The 17,353-nt window shown below is 40.6% G+C and overlaps 1 protein-coding gene across 11 annotated transcripts in view; it reads left to right on the top strand.

The window, feature by feature from the left end:
• WDR33 (WD repeat domain 33) overlaps window positions 1–17,353 on the top strand; it is a 127,867-nt gene that overhangs the window by 102,006 nt on the left and 8,508 nt on the right. For 9 of the 11 annotated variants that reach the window (XM_088794035.1, XM_088794037.1, XM_088794034.1 and 6 more), the window contains 10 exons: window positions 7,001–7,127; window positions 8,233–8,387; window positions 8,485–8,563; window positions 8,911–9,021; window positions 9,384–9,478; window positions 9,693–9,779; window positions 9,996–10,135; window positions 10,768–10,920; window positions 11,542–12,630; window positions 13,903–14,011. In XM_088794035.1, coding sequence (XP_088650161.1) covers window positions 7,001–7,127; window positions 8,233–8,387; window positions 8,485–8,563; window positions 8,911–9,021; window positions 9,384–9,478; window positions 9,693–9,779; window positions 9,996–10,135; window positions 10,768–10,920; window positions 11,542–12,630; window positions 13,903–14,011 — 2,145 coding nt within the window. The remainder of the gene's footprint in view (window positions 1–7,000; window positions 7,128–8,232; window positions 8,388–8,484; window positions 8,564–8,910; window positions 9,022–9,383; window positions 9,479–9,692; window positions 9,780–9,995; window positions 10,136–10,767; window positions 10,921–11,541; window positions 12,631–13,902; window positions 14,012–17,353) is intronic. The other 2 variants (XM_088794036.1, XM_074334683.2) reach the window with 1 other exon arrangement.

The raw sequence follows: 17,353 nt of genomic DNA, 5'->3' as shown, positions 1-17,353 counted from the left end.
TATTTTGAATTAATGAATGAGTGAAAGGAAATAAATGGACCTGTGAAAGAATGATCAAGTGGAATAAGTAAAATTGTTTCCCTCCTACCTCCCATTAGGTGTAAATTCTAATGCGCAATTAATGGTTGCGTTTTGCAAATAATTATGATTTAATAAACAATTCTGGTGTGTCACACACAGGTTAATCCACAACGCAGTGCCACTTGTCTCCAGGAGGTGCTAATTCTGTCACTTGCATTTTGCTAGGACCCTGAGGGAATGTTTAGCTAAGGAAGTTCATTCCCTCAAGACCTCATCTCTGTGTTAGATTAATTTGGAATGTCTTTGCATGGACTTAAGTCATGGTTGCCACACTCCTTTATTCTTTTTTTTTTTTTTTTTTTTAATTAAAGTTCATTGGGGTGACAATTATTAGTCAAGTTACATAGGTTTCAGGTGTACAATTCCTTGATACATCATCTATGTGTCACATTGCACCCAGAGTCCGTTCTTCCCACACCTTTATTCTTACAGAATGCTGGTCCTCAGAAGCAATGCGATTACTTTTCAGATGGTTAAAAGAAGTACTTCTTAGTTACATATTTATTTTTAGATTTGATCCCTAATTTTTTCCTTACATAGTTCTGAAAGATGGAAAGGTATGCAGAAGTTTGTCTTCTACAAACTCCTCAGTTACATTTGGCAAAGTGCAAGTTGATTGATGTGTGAAACAGAACAAAAGGAACTCTTCTGCCACTTGGTTTGGATATTACAGGTTAGTGAGATAAAGGAAGATAGGAACGGGAAAAAGAAAACCTGGGCCACCTCTGGCCACTGACTTTAGGCCTCAGTGTCTCCTATGTAACAATTACAGGCCAGGGTAACTTCACAGGACATCCTTAGCTTTAGTGTCAGTTGAAGATAATTTTGTTGTTATTGTGTAACTGAGATAGTGAATAATAGTAATATGATTATGGGATTTTAAAGAGAAGTGTTTTTTAAAAAAGTCTGTAGTCGAAATCCGTCATGTCCAAAGGGCTTTTTGTGATGATGGAAATATTCTATATCTCTGCTGTGCAGTATGCTAGCCACTAGTCGCATATGGTTGAGCACATGACATGTCACTAGTGTGACTGAAGAACCTATTTTTTTTAACTTTAATTAAAACAAATTTAAATAGCCACATGTGGCTAATAGCTACTGTATTAGACAGTGCGAGTTAAATTCTTAAGTATAAGTATTCAAAGGAAATTCCACATGGATTTAGTACAACAATCTTGTTTGTTAGTATTTGCAACTAGAGTCTCTTCATTTTAGAACTTGGCAATTGAACCTTCAAGTCTCAATACTGCAATTTTTCTTCAAGCATATCCTCTGTTTCTAATTGCAGTCAAGTATGGATAAGGCACTGTGACCTTTCCCAAGAGTCCCGGGGTCTTTCCTTGGTAACCACCTGCCTATGTCTGGCTTCCTTACAGCTCTGCCATCCTGCTGAGGATTATATGTGTTTATTCGTCAGCCTGTAGATACTGGCTGTTCCCCGACAGGGCTGTTCCTGTGGTAGGCCTTGTAGGAGCAGGTTTGGTGTGGAGAGTTTTTTTTGTTTGTTTGTTTGTTTGTTTTTTAAAGACTTTATTGGAGAAGGGGAACAGGACTTTCTTGGGGAACAGTGTGGACTTCCCGGCTTTTTTTCCAAGTCAAGTTGTTGTCCTTTCAATCTTAGTTGTGGAGGGTGCCGTTCAGCTTCAAGTTGTTGTCCTTTCAGTCTTAGTTGTGGAGGGTGCAGCTCAGCTCCAGGTCCAGTTGCCGTTTTCTAGTTGCAGGGGGCACAGCCCACCATCCCTTGCGGGAGTCGAGGACTCGAACTGGCAACCTTGTGGTTGAGAGCCCGCACTCCAACCAACTGAGCCATCTGGGAGCTCAGCGGCAGCTCAGCTCAAGGTGCAGTGTTCAATCTTAGTTGCAGGGGGCGGAGCCCACCATCCCTTGTGGGACTGGAGGAGTTGAACTGGCAACCTTGCAGTTGAGAGCCCACTGGGCCATGTGGGAATCGAACCGGCAGCCTTCGGAGTTAGGAGCACGGAGCTCTAACCGCCTGAGCCACCGGGCTGGCCCTGGAGAGTTTTATCTTCATGTTTTTCAAGAGCTTGATTCTGGAAAGTTTATTTAGATGCCACTTTTAATACTTGGTCTTTCATTGGCAAGAAAGCCTTAGTCCTGAAAACTTGAGCCATTAACAAGATGATTTTAGTTCTAAAATATCTAGGTCATGATAGGTAAGAACAATTGTCACTTGAATGAATTTTTCGTTAAATCTATGTTAATTGCTTCAGCATTGCAAATACTACATTCGTGAAATTTCCATGTGTGGACATCACAAAGAACTTTTATCCTGAAATTCTGGACCTTTGAAATGATAAAAATTAGTGTAGAGGCATTTTTAGGTTGCAATTCATATAAACCGTGTGTTAGGGACTTAATCATTTTTCTATGAGATAATTTATATATATTGTTTATATGTGGCATGCCAGGGAGCAAAACCCGTAATAATCCTTGGAACTTAATTTAGCCATATTGAGCCAGGAACTGTCAATGATAAAAATAACATCCCACTGAGGCTCTGAAGCACATTTTTTTGGCACCACATACACTGGTTGCTTCTGTATTGGCAAACAAAGGCACTAATTGGTATCAGTCATTCTCATGAGTTTTGAATAGAGGGAAGTCAAAGTTTTCCATCAAGTAAAATAAAAGCACATCTCAAAAACTTCAAGTAGTACAGAAAAATAAATGTCTTCTTATTCCCATACCATTTTCTTCACCCTAAAAACTCAGCTTAAATTTTCTTTAACAAATGGGACTAAATTTCACTTTGCTTTTTTGCTTATAACTTTTAAAAATGAGTCATTGAGGTATAATTTACATATGGTTGCATTCATCCTTTTTAGGTATACACTTCTATGAGTTTTGACAAATACAGAGGGTGCCAAAAAATGTATACACATTTTAAGAAAGGAAAAAACTATTAAAATTGTAATACTCAATATATACCGATAACAAAAGATGAATACAAGTCACGTTTGACTTCTGCAATTACAAGAGGTGCTCAAAGTGGTTACCATCAGCGTCCAGATACTTCTGATGACGGCGAACTACTGCTTGAGCAACGTTGACCAAAGTGTCCACTTGTGTACATTTTTTTGGTACCCCTGGCATATACACCATCATCAAGATATAATTTCAGTCTCTCTAAAAAGTCCCTTTTCTCTGTTTTTGTAGCCAGCACGATAATCAAGATTTCCATCACCCCCAAAAGCTCCCTCTTTCTGCCTCAGTTTTAACAGCTGTACTGAATTCAACTATATGGATTTACCTTAATTTTTCTAAATCACCCCCCATTGATTCATCATTAGGTTGTTTCCAGTCTTGCAATTCAAACAAGGAGTAGTAACTATCTTTGTGCATAAATCTTGGTGTGTTTTTACAGTTACAGACAGAGGGTAAATTCCTAGTAGAGGAATTACAGAACGAAAGACTATGAATATTTAACATTTTGGTGGATGTGGCTAAATGGCCTCCCCAAAAGGATGCACTAATTTATTTTCCAACCAATTATGGGTGAGAATGTCTATTACTCTGTTAGTAACATTGGTTGTCGCCAAATTTAATTTTTCCAATTTGATCAAGAGAATGTTACCTAGCAAAGTAACATGCATTCAGTGGTGTTTTTTCCTCTTTTAAAAAACGTGAAAATGTTCATATGCAAAAAAATCTAACCCATGTTGTTAATGGTTAAAACCACAACATAACAGAGGAATGGTGAATAGCAGAACTTTACCTTTGTTTCCGCTATCCCAATGTAATTTTCATTTCCTGCTTATTTGTATCTACATTTTTGTAGTTATACCTGTACATTTTAATCATTCTCATACCATATGCATAGTTTGTGCATGTATTATTTTGTTTGCCTTTTAAAAGTTCAGTTAATTTCCTGAGTTGTTTTGTTGTTCCCAGGATCTTCATCTTAAACGTGACATGTTTGTTCTATTTTTGGGGTATGGTATTGTTCATTTTACATTCCACTTCTAAAATTTGTTTATACTTTTTTACAATTATGAACAAGACTTCAAATACCATCTTTTAAATATAAAACTTTTAAAAATCTTTAAAATTATTTTCTTAGGAAAATAATTTCTAGTGTGATTCTTCTGGATCTAAATATATCCACATTGACATGAGAGGGTAGAATTTTATTGTTTCAAATAGTTTTTGTTACATCTTTGGGAATTCAGTAACTTTTTCTCTGAAGAAGGAAGTAGTTGTTTATCAACTTCCATGCCAGCTTAATCTTTATTTTTCCTCTTTTTCATTTTTTTAAAATTTATTTTTAATTGTAGTTGACATACATTAAATGAATTTCATGTGTGCAACATAGTGATTAGGCATTTGTATACCTTGCGAAGTGATCACACCAGTAAGCTTAGTACACATCTGGTACCATGCAGTTATTATGATATTAACTCTATTCCCTGTGCTGAACATTACATCCTCATGACTATTTTTATAGCTGGCAGTTTATACTTGTTAATCCCCTTCACCTTTTTTGCTCATCCCCTCACCGCCCTTCTATCTGGTGACCATCAGTTTGTTCTCTGTATCTATGAGTTTTATTCTGTTTTGTTTGTTTGTTTTTTAAATTCTATATATACGTGAAATCGTACAGTATTTATCTTTCTCTGTCTTATTTCTCTTAATACCCTCTAGGTCCATCCAGCCTCTTTTTTATTTCTTAATAAAATTACAAAAATATTATATGCTACTTACAAAGATTTCATACCCACTTGCTAGAGGTAATCCACTGTTACTTAGTAAATTTTTTTCTCAATAGGTTATTCACATGTTTAAATATTTTAAAATGACCAAACAATGTACAGTGAAAACTCCTTACCCATGTCCTCTCACTACCCAATTTCCCTTTTTGTAGGCTATTAATATCATCAAATTCTTGTGTATTTTTTAAGACATATTTTATGTATTTTTGAGCAAATATGTGTGCTCTGTGTCAGTGTATGTCTCAGCTACAAGTATTAGCATGCTGAACATACTTTTTGCACAAATTTTTTTAGATAACTTTGTTTTTTTTGAAGTAGATAATACATGCACATAGTTCAAAAATAAAATAATGTAAAGGCTTGAATAGGCCCGCTCCTATCGCAGTTCCCTGTCTGCTATGTACCATCCTTCAGTGAGTCTTTATGCATTACAGAAGCAATAGGAGGGTATATATTTTTGTTTTCTTTTCCTCCTGTAACACTTATGTAGACTAACCTTTCACATCTGATAAGGCAGTATAGGATAGGTGTGACTCTTAGACTAACCGTTCACATCTAATAAGGCACATACATTATACCAAAATTTATTTTGTAATACATTTGTTTCCTATTCAAGGGCATTTAAAAATAAACTGTATCAGTAAACATCCTGGTAGACAAATCTTTTTGGACATCCATTATTTTCCTGTGGTAAATTCTGAGACATAGGCTTAGAGGAGCTATAATTTCACACTTTTTTTGTTTTTAATTTTTTATTGGGGAACTGTGTGTTTTTCCAGGACCCATCAGCTCCAAGTTAAGTCGTTTTTTTTTTCAGTCTAGTTGTGGTGGGTGCAGCTCAGCTCCAAGTCAAATCGTTTTTTGTTTTTGTTTTTAATCTACTTGTAGAGGGTCACTGGCCCATGTGGGAATCAAACCGGTGATCTTCGTGTTATGAGCACCGCTCTCTAACCAACTGAGCCAATTGTCCACCTGTTTTTCATGCTTTTCGTACACATTGCCAAACTGTTCCCCAGATAGTTGATGTCTCCCTGCGTGCCTGCCAGCACAGGATACTTAGATAAGTCAGTCCATGCCCAGGTGGCATGCGAATCACTCCCTTCCGAATTGGTGCAAATTCACTTTCCAACGCCTCCAGAGCTACCTCTTCCTCCTTCTCTCCTTCCCTATTTTTCTGTTCTTCTAATATCCTTCCTCCTTCCCACCTCAAACTTCACAGAAGCTGGATTTGATGCAGGTTAGAGAAGGAGCTGTTTCATAGGCTCTTTACCTCACTCTTCACCTTACTTCTTAGTGCATTTTTCTGTATGAAATATTCCTGGGGCTCTTTTTGTACAGCACCCCATTTTTTCAAACATTTCTTTCAGTTCTATAGGTTCTGATTTTCACTTTTGTGATTTTTAGTAACAGTTAATCTATTACATTTGTGATGTGACCTCCTGCTCTAGCACAGGGTTCAAAGAACTCTGGAATCCTGTAGACCAGGCTCAGATCCCAGCCACTGTTCTGGGTGACTAGCTTAGGAATGTGCAACATGTTATCTAAACCCTCCAGCCTTCCTGTCTCTTCACTTGTAAAATGGTGATAATAATACTTTCCTTAGGATTTTGTCAAGATTTCAAGAGGTGATGCTTACAAGTGCTCAATACTTCACCTAACATACAATAATTACTCAGTAGGGTGTCTTCTGCTTTCATCCCATCTGACATGGGTGAACAAAGCAGGGATTATTTTTGTCATTCTGCTTTTGAGTAAATAGGATCAGAAAGATGGAATACTCTTCCTGTCATCACATCTAGAAAGTGGTAGTGTCTGAACCTCAATTTAGGACTTCTGATCTTAAGGACTACTAAAGTGAATGACAAGAATCATGACTAATAATCAGTATGATACATGAACAGCATGAAAAGTTTAGGAAGCTTTATATATGGCGGCTTGAGAGGCACAGCTCCAGTAAGCCTTAACTCGACTGCCAGCAAGTGGGCGAGATGAGCTTGGTTCCAGAAGAGGAATGGTTCCTGCGCGTCTGGGCCTCGAAAGCGAAGCCCAGAGTCTTGTAAAAGTTTGAGATGTTGAGCACTAGGATCCAAAGCATTTGACAGGTTTCTCTGCTTTGGTTTAAATGAGAATGGAGTCTGCTTTAACTATACATGACTGATTAGGTTTTTATCTTAACTTGTTTCCGACAGGGCATGGTGCTGATGTGAAATGTGTAGACTGGCATCCAACAAAAGGGTTAGTTGTTTCAGGAAGTAAAGATAGTCAACAGCCAATCAAGTTCTGGGATCCCAAGACTGGGCAGAGTCTTGCAACACTGTAAGTGATAGGAACCCCGCCTTGGTCCCTAAACAAAGGGGAACAAACCTGCCTGTTTTCTTTAACATTTAGCTTTCTCTCCTTTCATGTATTCCTGAAAAAGCAGTGTAGACAACAGATGGACTTGTATCTATAAGCCTTCTTATTAATTAAATATGATCTGTCTCTGAATTTGCAATGAAGTAAGGCTTGATTTTTGTTCTGCCACGTATGTCTAAGTTTAATTTGGGTATCACAGGGGTGGGCGGTGGGGAGGAGGGTGAGGAGGTAGTTATTACTATTCTCACCATAACACCTTTCGGCACTGTATGGAGTCGATGTGTTTGCCACTTACTAGACGTATAGCCCAGCTTTCTCCATCTCACTACATCTATAGAGATGCTTTCCCTCCATATTTAAATCAGTCTCCCCCGCCTTTTTTTTGGTCTGAGGTGCTTACTTATGATTCAGCTACATTATAAAATTTTCTGTTTGAATTATCTGTAAACATTCACAGTGATACGAATATGTTGTTAATGTTTTTTTGACCAAACAGCTATACCCCAGTCCTTCTGATTGGGAAGTGAGCTATACACAGAATGAGCTGGTTGGAGCAAGGCTGCTGTGCTGCGCACCTCCAATGGCTGTGGCCAACTCGAACGCCTCAGGAATGGTGTTCCTGAGAGACATGCATTGTGCAGGCCTCATCACTGTCTCAAGTTCACATAAACCCTCAAACTACCCTGTGTCCTTTTTTATGCTTTGTCTTAATGAGAGGAGCTCCATTGAATTTTTAAAGTTTAATGAGCTTTATTGAATAGTAATTTATGTATTCAAGTGCTTCCTGTGCTTCATAGATAAACTTTTCTCTCCAGTTGAAGCTCTACTTTTTAATTGGTTAAAGAAAGCAATGCTTAGGTAACAGACATTGTTTCTGTCATTGACCTGTTTCTTTCAAATGCACTTTTAACTGTGGTCCTGTAATATTACTACTTCATGCTTTATTACTTCTAGGCTAACCCTCTTACCATCTTGACCCATGTGCCTTTCAACAAAAATGGCTGCTCTATCAATTTAGACTTGTTTTGAATTCTGAAAGATGATTTTCTTGGTACTTTATTTCTAGTCATGCCCATAAAAACACAGTGATGGAAGTGAAATTAAATCTCAATGGCAATTGGCTACTTACAGCATCACGTGACCATCTCTGTAAACTTTTTGACATCCGAAACCTGAAAGAAGAGCTTCAAGTCTTCCGAGGTCATAAGAAAGAAGCCACAGGTCAGTGGCAGTCAGATAGACTTCTCATTTTGACTACTGCCTGCTAGTTTTCTGAAGTCCTAATAATTTTGTCTTTCCCCATGTTTTTGTTTTACAGCTGTGGCCTGGCATCCTGTTCACGAAGGACTTTTTGCCAGTGGAGGGTCCGATGGCTCTTTGTTATTCTGGCATGTTGGGTATGTAACACTTATTATATAAAGAAGTATATTTTATGAAGAGAGCACCTGAAAGTGTAAAACATGGTAATGTTTGTATTTTTTCTGAGTGTTCATATGTCCTATATCAGAGACTTCTTACATTCTTGAAGCATTTTCCTCTCTGAAGTGCTCTTTGGCTAAAAGAATATATTACTGATGACAAATCAATACTCATGCAACATATGGAATTGACCAGATTCAAAGTAACAGGCTTTGGTAGCTTTGTGTTACACTAGAAAAAAATGTCTCTCTCTCTCTCTCTCTCTCTCTCTCTCTTTTTTTGGTAACTTTTGTGAGAAAGACTTGTTTCTGTGGTGCTGTTACAGGGTAGAAAAAGAGGTGGGTGGGATGGAGATGGCCCACGAAGGGATGATCTGGAGTCTGGCTTGGCACCCTCTTGGGCATATTCTCTGCTCCGGCTCCAACGACCACACCAGGTAAGCGTTATAGAAAGTAATGAGGAATGACTGTGTTCATAGGGCAGAGGGAAATAAATACATATTTTTATTGGTAGATCAATGTATTCATGTGTAGTCTATCTTATTCTTAGGAACATTTTTATAGTGGTTTATAAATACATATATCACAAGAAGGAGATTGGGTATTGGATATGACTTTGTTGTTCAAATTCTGTTTTGCTTTCGGATTTTAAAAAATCTTTCTAAATTTTAAATTTTTAGAGGAAAAGCATTGTAAAACTGCTGTGTTTACCAGGGGACTGCTTAGTACTGTTATGTCCCAGAAATACACTGAAACCATTTTCCCGCCCTTCCCCATTCAATTACTTTTATGTTGACAGCAAATTCTGGACCCGAAACCGGCCAGGTGATAAAATGCGAGATCGATATAATTTAAACCTATTACCAGGAATGTCTGAAGATGGAGTAGAATATGGTGAGCCTCTTGCACATTTATCCTTCTTGGAAACCTGATATTCTGTTATAAAAGTGTTAGTATTGAAAAGATTTTACAAAAATGAATTTTAGTTTTATAGTTTATTAATTTGTAAATCACCAGCAATAGGTTTCATTTTTATAAAGGTGTTAGTTGTATTGAGCCACTACATTTATAAAATTTCTATTGACAATGGATGTATTCCTATTTATAGATGACCTTGAACCTAATAGCCTGGCAGTAATTCCAGGGATGGGAATCCCAGAACAACTCAAATTAGCCATGGAACAAGAGCAGATGGGTAAGAGTTGTACCTATAAATTTTATTTTTGTAGATCCATTTCGTTTCATGATATTAAATTATTTTGAAAACGCCAAAATGATTTATGTTGAGAAATGTTGATATGAGTGATGTAAGCTGCATAACATTTACAATTTGTTCTTCTAAAATGTGTTCATTGGTGAAGTAGCCACTTTCTTTCATTTCCTTGCTAACTACTTATCTTTATGATTACAGGGAAAGATGAATCAAATGAAATTGAAATGACAATTCCAGGTTTAGATTGGGGGATGGAGGAAGTGATGCAAAAGGATCAGAAAAAAGTGCCTCAGAAGAAAGTTCCTTATGCAAAACCCATTCCTGCTCAGTTCCAACAGGTGAGTAACTAAGGTGGCCCCAGCTCATTGTGCACTGCGAGAGTCTGCTTGGTGAGACTAATGGAAGTTCAGAGATGCATTTCTCGGATTCTCTCATCTCTTGAAGTATTTCTGTCCAATCAACTCTTCTGGAACATTCTTCACATATTTCAGACGTTCTTAGACATAGTTCCCATCTGTTGCTTTGCAGTCAGTGCTGAGTTTGTCATGAATCTTTTCTAGATCTTCTTTTGTTCTCACCTCCTTACTGTCATCCACATTATCAGAGGAAGATGAAAAAAGGCATGGACAGAGAGAGTGTCTTTTCTACACTTTCTGTCTTCTGTGTTATCTGTCCCTTCAACATGAAGTATGTGTGCCCTTTTGAAGACGCAGGCAAGCTTCACATTCTTAGTAACATGCAAAATCTTACTGCTTTTATCAGTTTAATAATTTCTATCCCATAATGTGCTTGCCTAATTCCATTCCTGTGTCACTAAGAATGAGCATTAGAAATAAAGATAATATACCAGGTGAGCCAACTTGTATTTGGCAAGTTGGAATGAGCCAATGATATTATAGAATGATTTTCTCATTCTGTCATTATAATTTACACACTTAGGGTATATTTTAATATTCTCTTCTTCCCCAAGGCTTGGATGCAAAATAAGGTTCCAATTCCTGCCCCAAACGAGGTACTGAATGATAGAAAAGAGGACATTAAATTGGAAGAGAAGAAAAAAACACAAGCAGAAATTGAGCAAGAAATGGCCACATTACAGTACACTAACCCACAGCTTCTGGAGGTATTTGTGAAGCTCTTCAGGGGGTTCCAGCTGATCTAAGAAAGTAGTGATAGCATTTTTTACTGATAGGCTTGGAGGAGAGGGGATGGGACTCAGACGGGTCTGAGGAGCACCAGCATTTCGTATTACTACATTAGGAAGCTAGTTTCTAACCAGATCAGTCAAGCAGTGAGTGGACCTAAGTTAAACATACATTTTTAAAAGAAAAGATAAAGCCAACATTATTTAAATTTGGATTAACTTATTGTTCCACAGATAAAAACTCTTATCCTTCAGTTCTAGAGTAGGGGGTTTGTTATTTTTCCTATCTTTGACAGCTAGCAAGGATGATAAAACACCAGTAAATTATTGGGCTTTCCCTGATCAAGATGGATATAAATAAACCTGACTGCTGTTTCCTAGCACCTAAAAAGAGGCAGTCTGGAGTGAATGTTGAAGCTTGAGTACCCTCAGAATACCTGAATGTTATATGGACTCTAGTTACTGTTGGGGCATTAAGGGGTTGATGCCTCAGTTTGTTTTGAGGCTCCCCCAATGAAATAAGTGACGGCAGTATATTGCCATCCTCTACAGCTCTGGCTAATTTTTCAGTATGCTTTTTCTTTCTTTTTTTCTTTCCAGCAACTTAAAATTGAAAGACTTGCACAGAAACAGGCTGAGCAAATTCAGCCTCCTCCTTCATCTGGCACCCCTCTCCTCGGACCCCAGCCCTTTCCAGGACAAAGTCCAATGTCTCAGATCCCACAAGGTTTTCAACAGCCCCATCCATCTCAGCAGATGCCAATGAACATGGCTCAGATGGGGCCTCCAGGTCCACAGGGACAGTTTAGACCGCCTGGACCCCAGGGACAAATGGGACCACAAGGTCCTCCACTGCACCAGGGAGGTGGGGGGCCACAAGGATTCATGGGACCACAAGGGCCCCAAGGCCCACCCCAGGGGTTGCCGAGGCCCCAGGATATGCACGGGCCCCAAGGCATGCAAAGGCATCCTGGGCCTCATGGCCCTTTGGGACCTCAGGGGCCACCTGGACCACAGGGTAATTCTGGTCCTCAAGGTCATATGGGTCCTCAGGGTCCACCTGGGCCACAAGGCCACATAGGCCCCCAAGGCCCACCTGGTCCCCAGGGTCACATGGGACCTCAGGGGCCTCCTGGTACTCAAGGTATGCAGGGACCACCTGGTCCCAGAGGAATGCAAGGACCTCCTCATCCTCATGGGATACAAGGTGGGCCAGGGTCTCAAGGGATCCAAGGTCCTGTGTCTCAGGGACCTCTGATGGGACTGAATCCAAGAGGAATGCAGGGTCCTCCAGGCCCTCGAGAGAATCAGGGGCCTGCTCCCCAAGGGATGATGATGGGCCACCCACCTCAAGAGATGAGAGGCCCTCACCCTCCAAGTGGACTGCTGGGACACGGCCCTCAGGAAATGAGGGGTCCTCAGGAGATGCGAGGCATGCAGGGGCCTCCACCCCAAGGATCACTGCTGGGCCCTCCCCAGGAATTGCGAGGGCCTGCAGGCTCACAAGGTCAGCAAGGGCTGCCTCAGGGCTCTTTGGGACCTCCACCCCAGGGTGGCATGCCAGGACCCCCTGGACCTCAGGGACAGCAGAACCCGGCAAGAGGGCCACATCCATCTCAAGGGCCAATACCGTTCCAGCAGCAGAAAACAGCTCTGCTAGGTGATGGGCCCCGGGCCCCCTTCAATCAGGTATTACTTATTTCCAACTTGAAGGCATTACATATGGGGAAAATACACTCTGCACTGAGGCGGCACTTCAAGTGCTGTGAAGCCAGTCACTGCTGGTACAAGTGTCTCACAGGTGGTCATAGTGGCTTGAGAATAGCATCACAGCTGAAGGAGTAATAATAATGAAGTGGACTATTAAATATATCACAATATGAATCTCAAACTATGTTTTTAAATCAATTGTTTAGTTATTAAACCAATTGTTTTAATTGGTTTACTTTATTGGAATTGCTTTCAGGTGTTAAATTAGCAGCATGAAAGATATTGGTAGGAGCTGTCTGTGGGTTAAAGGGACAGGAAGCATGAGTATAGAAATTACTAGCATTGAGATCACGATGGCTGTTTGTAACTGTGGTGCTCCACGTCCTATCAAGGCTGCTCTCCCATGTCATTAGTTTAGAATGTGCAAACTGCATTTTTATATGAAGGGATGATTAGCTGCATATATCTACACACACACACACACACGTTTGTTTATTTATTTGTTAGGAGACCTGATCCAAGTTTCCTGGACAGTGTGGGGAATCAGAATTTAGACATGGTTAGATATAAATACAGAATATGAAGACTAGGGACAAGCTGGGGTTCCAGAGCAAGGAGATTGAGAGGATAAGAGGAGCAGGTTCGTATCAGACAGAAGCTGTGAGAGCCTGATGCATCCAACATGATCACAGGTGACAGAGTAGGGTGCCGAGGAAGGGGCAGATTGGAAGGTAGAGGGGAGAGGGAAGTGAGGAGGAAAGCAGTGCAGACCCCCGACACCTTTCTCCCCCGCCCCCTACGGCCCCCTAGTCCTGACCTCTTGGAGGTTGGGTGATTTTCCTGTGCCTGGAAAAGAGCCATGGATGCGAAAGCAGTCTGCCTGTCCTGTCTGGCGGACAGCCAGGCCTGTTCTTTTGCCAGAATTCCTTCTTCTGTGTAGAGTGTTGTTACTAGTATGTTACGATTTCTGACTTTCCATTGAGGTTCTTGCTTGGCATTACAAGTAAAGATCTAGCTTTAAATAAAACCTATCAGCAGGTTTAAAATATAAGTATTTCCTTTTACGATAAGAGAAGTATCTCCTTTCCCCAAATTGAAGGACAGTTTTGCTATAATGTCACTAGCTACATATTTACAGCTGGAGGCTTTGGGGCAACCAAGTGTTTTTATCTTGTCACATTATAATAAAATTGCTATTCATGAAGTACAAGCCTATGATTTCACATCCCTGCTTTAAAAACATCTTTTCAGGAAGGACAGAACGCAGGCCCCCCACCCCTGATACCAGGCCTAGGGCAGCAGGGAGCACAAGGTCGCATCCCCCCTCTTAATCCTGGACAAGGACCTGGTCCTAACAAAGGTAAATACCTGCTCGGCTGCAGACGAGACTTTTACTACCATTGGGTAAATCTTACAATAAAGAGTTTTATTGGTAAGGAATTGATAGAATGTTCATTTGAACCTTTAGGAAAAATAAGAGCACATTCATTTCAGGTAATAGCTTTGTCTTGTGTTGTTTTCATTCACATGTTTGCTTTAGTTAGCCGTAAGTGCTGCCTGCAGGAAATGAGCTCCTTGTTACCAGAAGCTGGCAGTGCGGCCACCGGACGGATGGCCACTCCAACAGGCCTGGGCCACAGGTGGCCTGTCTGTTTGTTGGGAATGGGGGTGCCACCTGTGCTCACCCCGTGCAAAGGCCTAACAACACCCGGACAGCTGAGCTGTTTCACTTTCAGTTTTCTGAGGGGATAAAGAATTCAGGGATTTTAACAATGTTTTTAAAATCATCTCCTTCCCCCCCCCCCCCCCAAGTGTGTCATGCACTGATTGTTTAGCTGGTTACGTTGTTCTGTACCATTTGAAAAGGAGAAAGTGACCACTGATGTATTGTGCCTCAGGTTGTTGCTATGGAATGCAGAAGTGACAAGCATCAGTATTTAGATTTGAGGCTATTTGAAAATTAAGAGTTAATTCCAAGAGTTGAAAGAGCGCAGGCAGCAGCCGGAGTTCCCTGTTCCCAGAAGGGTTATTCTCTCACACCCGGATGAAGAGTTGGAGCAGGAGTAAGGTGGGCCCAGCCTGCTGGATGGAGGGCTAGAGGATGGGCTGAGGCTGTGTACATGGAGGGAAGTTAGGAGATGGAGCTGTTACATCCAGTGGGAGCACACAAACCAGACAGCATGAGCTCTGTGGAGACGGCATTGCAGAGAACTTCACTGCTTTTATTGTTCAATTGCCTAAGCCCACAAACCCTGTTTCTCAGGTTAAGAAAAGTCCACGTCAGCATTTACAGCCCTTGGGCTTTGAGACTTTAAAGCTTAGTCTTGAATTTATGTGAGTTATTGAGGGGGGAAAGGAGGAGATAAAGGAATTAGGAGGATGTGTCTGTTTTAGTCCCATCCTATAGAAGTGGCCAACAGGGAAAAAGAGAAAGCAAACATCAAGAACCAATCTTTGGAGTTTGGGGATCCTAAGAAAATTACCCACAAGGTACAGCCATCAACCAACTGAGGGCCTGCCTCTTCCTCTCCCCTACCCCGTCTCTGCTTCCACCTATTTCCCTTGCCTCCTTGTTTCTCTCTCTGTCTCTGTCTCCCTCTCTCTCTCTGTCTCTCTCTCCCTCTCTCCTTCTCTCCTTCTCTCCTTCCCTCCCTCCCCCCTTCTTCCCCCTTTTCTCCGCCTATCTCTTTCTCTTTTTTCCCTCCTTTCTTTCTCCTCCCATGGACCATAGGGAGAAGGGAGAGCCGAGAAAGGGGTCCTGTCATCCACGACTGGATTAACCAGTGGCCACCCCACATCATTGGTGGCCATATGCCTTCTAATTTGTAGCAGTGATTTCTTTCCTTAGAGGAGTAGGGTACTTTTAAGCAGATAGAGGTAATAGGTAACTCAAAGTGGAATATGTTCAGCTTCCTCAGATCAGAGGTCTGCTGCGTCTGAGGTCACACCAAGTTTAAGCAACATAATGTCAGAGAGAAGCCACTAGCTGCAGGAACACACTGAGAAGTGAGGGGACCTATCCATCAGAAGGAAACAGACTTAGGATATTTGCAAACTGATTGAACAAAAAGGCAACTCAGAAGGTGCTTTTCTCAACATGGATATGACTGGTTTAATGGAGGAAAGATGAGAGCGTCCTTCTCATGGTGTTTTTTTGCTGAGATTTCCATGTTTTTTAATACACGTTTGAATAGTGAGGAAGGATTGACATGGCCAGGAGAAATGCACAGAAATGCAAAAGGAAGGACGTTGGAAGGGTGAAAATTGTGGCCAACTGTGACACAAGGACACAAAGTCCATCTTTGTTGCCAGGGAAAAGAATAAGAGGCATGAGCTGGGCTAGTAGAGGAATTTCATTTTAAAACTTGGTTGTTTTACAGACAAGAGTGTCCTTTCACTATCTGCTTTTCAGAAATGTTTAAATTGCATGTTGACAGAAAATAGATATTAATTTATAATGGCTGCAATCGTTCAGTAGCCAGGAAAACAGGTCCCTTCAAAGTTAGGAGGTGAACTGAGTAAACAATCACAAATTTAATTGGCTTCTTGAGATTTTTATTTGGTACTTTGCATATATGAAGTGTGATAAAAAAAATACAGTGAATGTTTACATTTAAAAATGTATTACAGTAAAAGACACATTGCCATTAATTGCCCACCCCCAAAAAAAATATTAGGTTGGTGCAAAAGTAATTGCGGTTTTTGCAATTTTTTTTAACCTTTTAAACTGCAATTACTTTTGCACCAACCTAATACTCCCCTTGCTTCAAACATACTTATCCCATCGTTCTTGCCACTTTCTGAAGCAGTTCTGGAAGTCTTCTTTTGTGAGTGTCTTCATCTTCCATCATGACAATGCTCCCTGTCACACATCGCTTCTGGTACGGCAATTTCTGTCAAAAACATTATGGTGTGTCTTCATCCACCTTATTCACCAGATCTGGCACCGTGTGACTTCTGGCTCTTCCCCAAAGTTAAAATGACCATGAAAGGTAAACATTTTAAATCATTTCAGGACATCGAGGCAGCCACGACAGCACAACTAAAGACATTCACGACAGAGGAGTTGCAGAACTATTTCAGAAAGTGGCAAGAACGATGGGATAAGTGTGTTCAAAGTGAGGGGGAGTATTTTGAGGGGATTAATGTGTCTTACTGTGATAAATTTTTTAAAATTTAAACATTCACCCTATTTTTTGATCACACTTCATGTTCAAATATTTTTTAAAACCTTTAGTGGGTTTCCAAACACTGTCTGCAAAGAATGGTGATAATATAGATGAGGGATATCATTCATAGAAAGGGGCAGAAAAAGTGTTCATATAAACTTTGAAAGTACAGTGAGGCTGTTTGGTCACCACTCAGTTATTAGAGAAGTTCATGGTTCCATGTGCCTTACAGAAGATTTTGTTAAGAATCAACGTGTGGGTTAACAAATTAAATGAACTAGAGGTTAAAGGAGCGCTATCCTGGGTGGTGGCAGCCCCGTGGCCCCGCTATGGGCTCTGCAACCTGTATAGCGTGTGCCGAGGTGAATGCCTGCTTGGCTTCCTGGCAGTTTTCTCTGAGGTTTTCTTCCTGGTACTGAGCAGGGAAAAAGAAATCACTTGAAGAATAGGGGCCGGGAGGAAGGAAGCTCATTCTCATGCCTGTGCGCTGCGCTCTCTTAGGTTTTCCACATTAATCCTCACAGCAGCTGAAT

The sequence above is a fragment of the Rhinolophus sinicus genome, chromosome 17 (assembly GCF_057876585.1).
Source record: "Rhinolophus sinicus isolate RSI-liver-muscle chromosome 17, RSI-T2T, whole genome shotgun sequence".
Taxonomy (NCBI): Eukaryota; Metazoa; Chordata; class Mammalia; order Chiroptera; family Rhinolophidae; genus Rhinolophus; species Rhinolophus sinicus.
The sequence above is the reverse complement of the archived record's forward strand: the minus strand, read 5'-3'. Positions and strand labels throughout refer to the sequence as shown.